General features: G+C 41.4%; 1 protein-coding gene across 1 annotated transcript in view; it reads right to left on the reverse strand.

The window, feature by feature from the left end:
- The window catches only part of KCTD7 (potassium channel tetramerization domain containing 7), a 6,182-nt gene that overhangs the window by 1,842 nt on the left and 2,194 nt on the right, over positions 1-2,146 (reverse strand). The window contains exons 2-3 of the mRNA XM_010015296.1: positions 1,767-1,959; positions 864-1,033 (exon numbers count right to left, since the gene is read on the reverse strand). Coding sequence (XP_010013598.1) covers positions 864-1,033; positions 1,767-1,910 — 314 coding nt within the window. The 5' untranslated portion in view covers positions 1,911-1,959. The remainder of the gene's footprint in view (positions 1-863; positions 1,034-1,766; positions 1,960-2,146) is intronic.

Raw genomic sequence — 2,146 nt, forward strand, 5'->3', positions numbered from 1 at the left:
CATGTCAACAAACACAGCACATGCTGACTTGGCTTTCTGTTCCAGATATGTTTTCAATTCAGATTGACAACATGACAAATGAAGTGATTTGCCAAAGCGCCAGGCACCTCCAAGTTGCCAAATGTAAAGAAGTAATTATTTTCTAATAAATATAGTGGCTTAATCTATTTCTGTCCCAGGTAACAGCACAATCCAGATGTGCTTTGAAACTAATTCAATCCTTCTCTGATGAAGAGATTAAGGAAATGTCTATGAAGGAGAAGGAAGAAATGCAAATTAAACTGCGAAGTGTGCTTTGGGCAAAGACCGTAACCCATGAATGTTAACTCATGAACGCTGCTTGCCTTTGATAGCAATCTCACACCAATCCAGAGTATTAGTATGATCATGGTTAGTTTAATTAAAAACAAAACAACAGCTAAACACACAGGAAGGAATGCTGAAGGTGAAGGAATACGGCATTATCAGCAAAAACAATATCTGAGGCTTGTGCTTTTTTACCAGCTACGTTATATCCTATTTAAACACTGAAAACATCATACTTTCAACTAGTTAAGAACCTAGATGCATTCCTTCCATTCCCTCTTTATCACAGATACTGTAATATCAATTAAAAACCAGTACTGTACAAAAGAGCTTCCTATGAAAAGCAATGCCAAATATATTCTTTTTTAAAATATCAAAACAGCTTGATACCTTGAAAGGAGATAATCTAGAGGAGACAATGTACAAGTTCAAAACTTGTTTTTCTTTTCCTACAGTAAAACTTACGCCCTTAAGAACAAAACAAAGAGTTTCTTAATTTCTTCAAAAATAACTGTATTCATTAAGAACTTTCAAACTATACTACTGGGGACACTTACCCAAAGTAGGTTCCATCTCTGTCAATAAAATATCTGCCTTCAGCATCTGTTGGGATATAGTGTCTTCCACTGAACATAGCCGCCAGCATCGTGTCCTCGTACCGCCTCAGTGTTGACAGTCTTGTTGTAAAATACATGCCTCCTACGTTGAGTGGGATAACTTCTGGAAACTGCAAAAGCAACCACATCATCACAAATGAGACCCTAATGCTTGCCAGACATGTTCAGGCCAAAAGGGTTACAACTTCTAGAAGACACAGCATGCAGTCTTTGCCAACGTGACATAACTTGGTCTGACATATGCGTCTTTCCCAGCCGGTTAACACAAAGCAGTGAGGTTCAGGGATTAAGAACTTGAATCATTTGGCTGACTTCTTGATGTAACCAGGGATATTTTAATGTTAGTTGGAAATCTGAAGTAGCAGTAATCACTCAGCTTTAATACCAGATATTCATTAAAAGCATGTATGCCTCCTCTTGGCTCTTTTAGGGAAACAAAACACCCACCCCAACATTACACGAACACCCCATGCAAAATCTCAGGCCAACCTTGAGACTTGCACTCATTTGCTACTCAACTGTTTCCTTTACTATACTACATTATACTCTTTTGTACCATACACTGAAAAAAAACCCCAGTGACTCTCTTATTTAGGTTTACAGGAGGCCTGAAATCTTAATATCACACCTTAAGATGCTTTGGTATCAGAATAAAAGTTGTATTTGTCAAGTCCAAACATGGATGGGACATAAAACATGAGTAACACTGTCATTTAGCTACTAATGGAAACTGAACTTGATACCCGTAAATCCTCCAACAAAGAAATCCCAAATTCTTTGGCAACTGAGCAGTACGTGCCGCAGTAACTGGCCCTTATCAGTACAGTACCAGAGAGCTCTTACCTGCTGAGGCAGCAGAGGTAGTGCTTGTCCTGCCTGGGTTGCAGTAGGAGTGGCTGGCTCTTGGAAATCATCCTCTGCATCCGAGCTCGACATGGCATCATCCGGGTTTCCACTCACTTTGTTCTGCCCCGTAACTACCACCATCCCTCTGGCTCTTGGAGGCAGGTCTGCTGGGTAGGCAGCCGTGGCAATGCTAAATGGGAAACAAGACCCAAATGACTTCGGCACCCTCCCCACCAGCGGCAGATCACGTGGCAGGCAGGGCACGTCACTCCCCGGATAATTTACAATGGCATTGTTATTCCTGGGAAATGAATCACAGCAGGGATGGCTCTCGTGCTGAGAAACAAACTCGGAGGGGCTGTCTCTGCAGGACTGCT

This window comes from Nestor notabilis, unplaced genomic scaffold, assembly GCF_000696875.1.
Source record: "Nestor notabilis isolate BGI_N333 unplaced genomic scaffold, ASM69687v1 scaffold25625, whole genome shotgun sequence".
NCBI lineage: Eukaryota > Metazoa > Chordata > Aves > Psittaciformes > Psittacidae > Nestor > Nestor notabilis.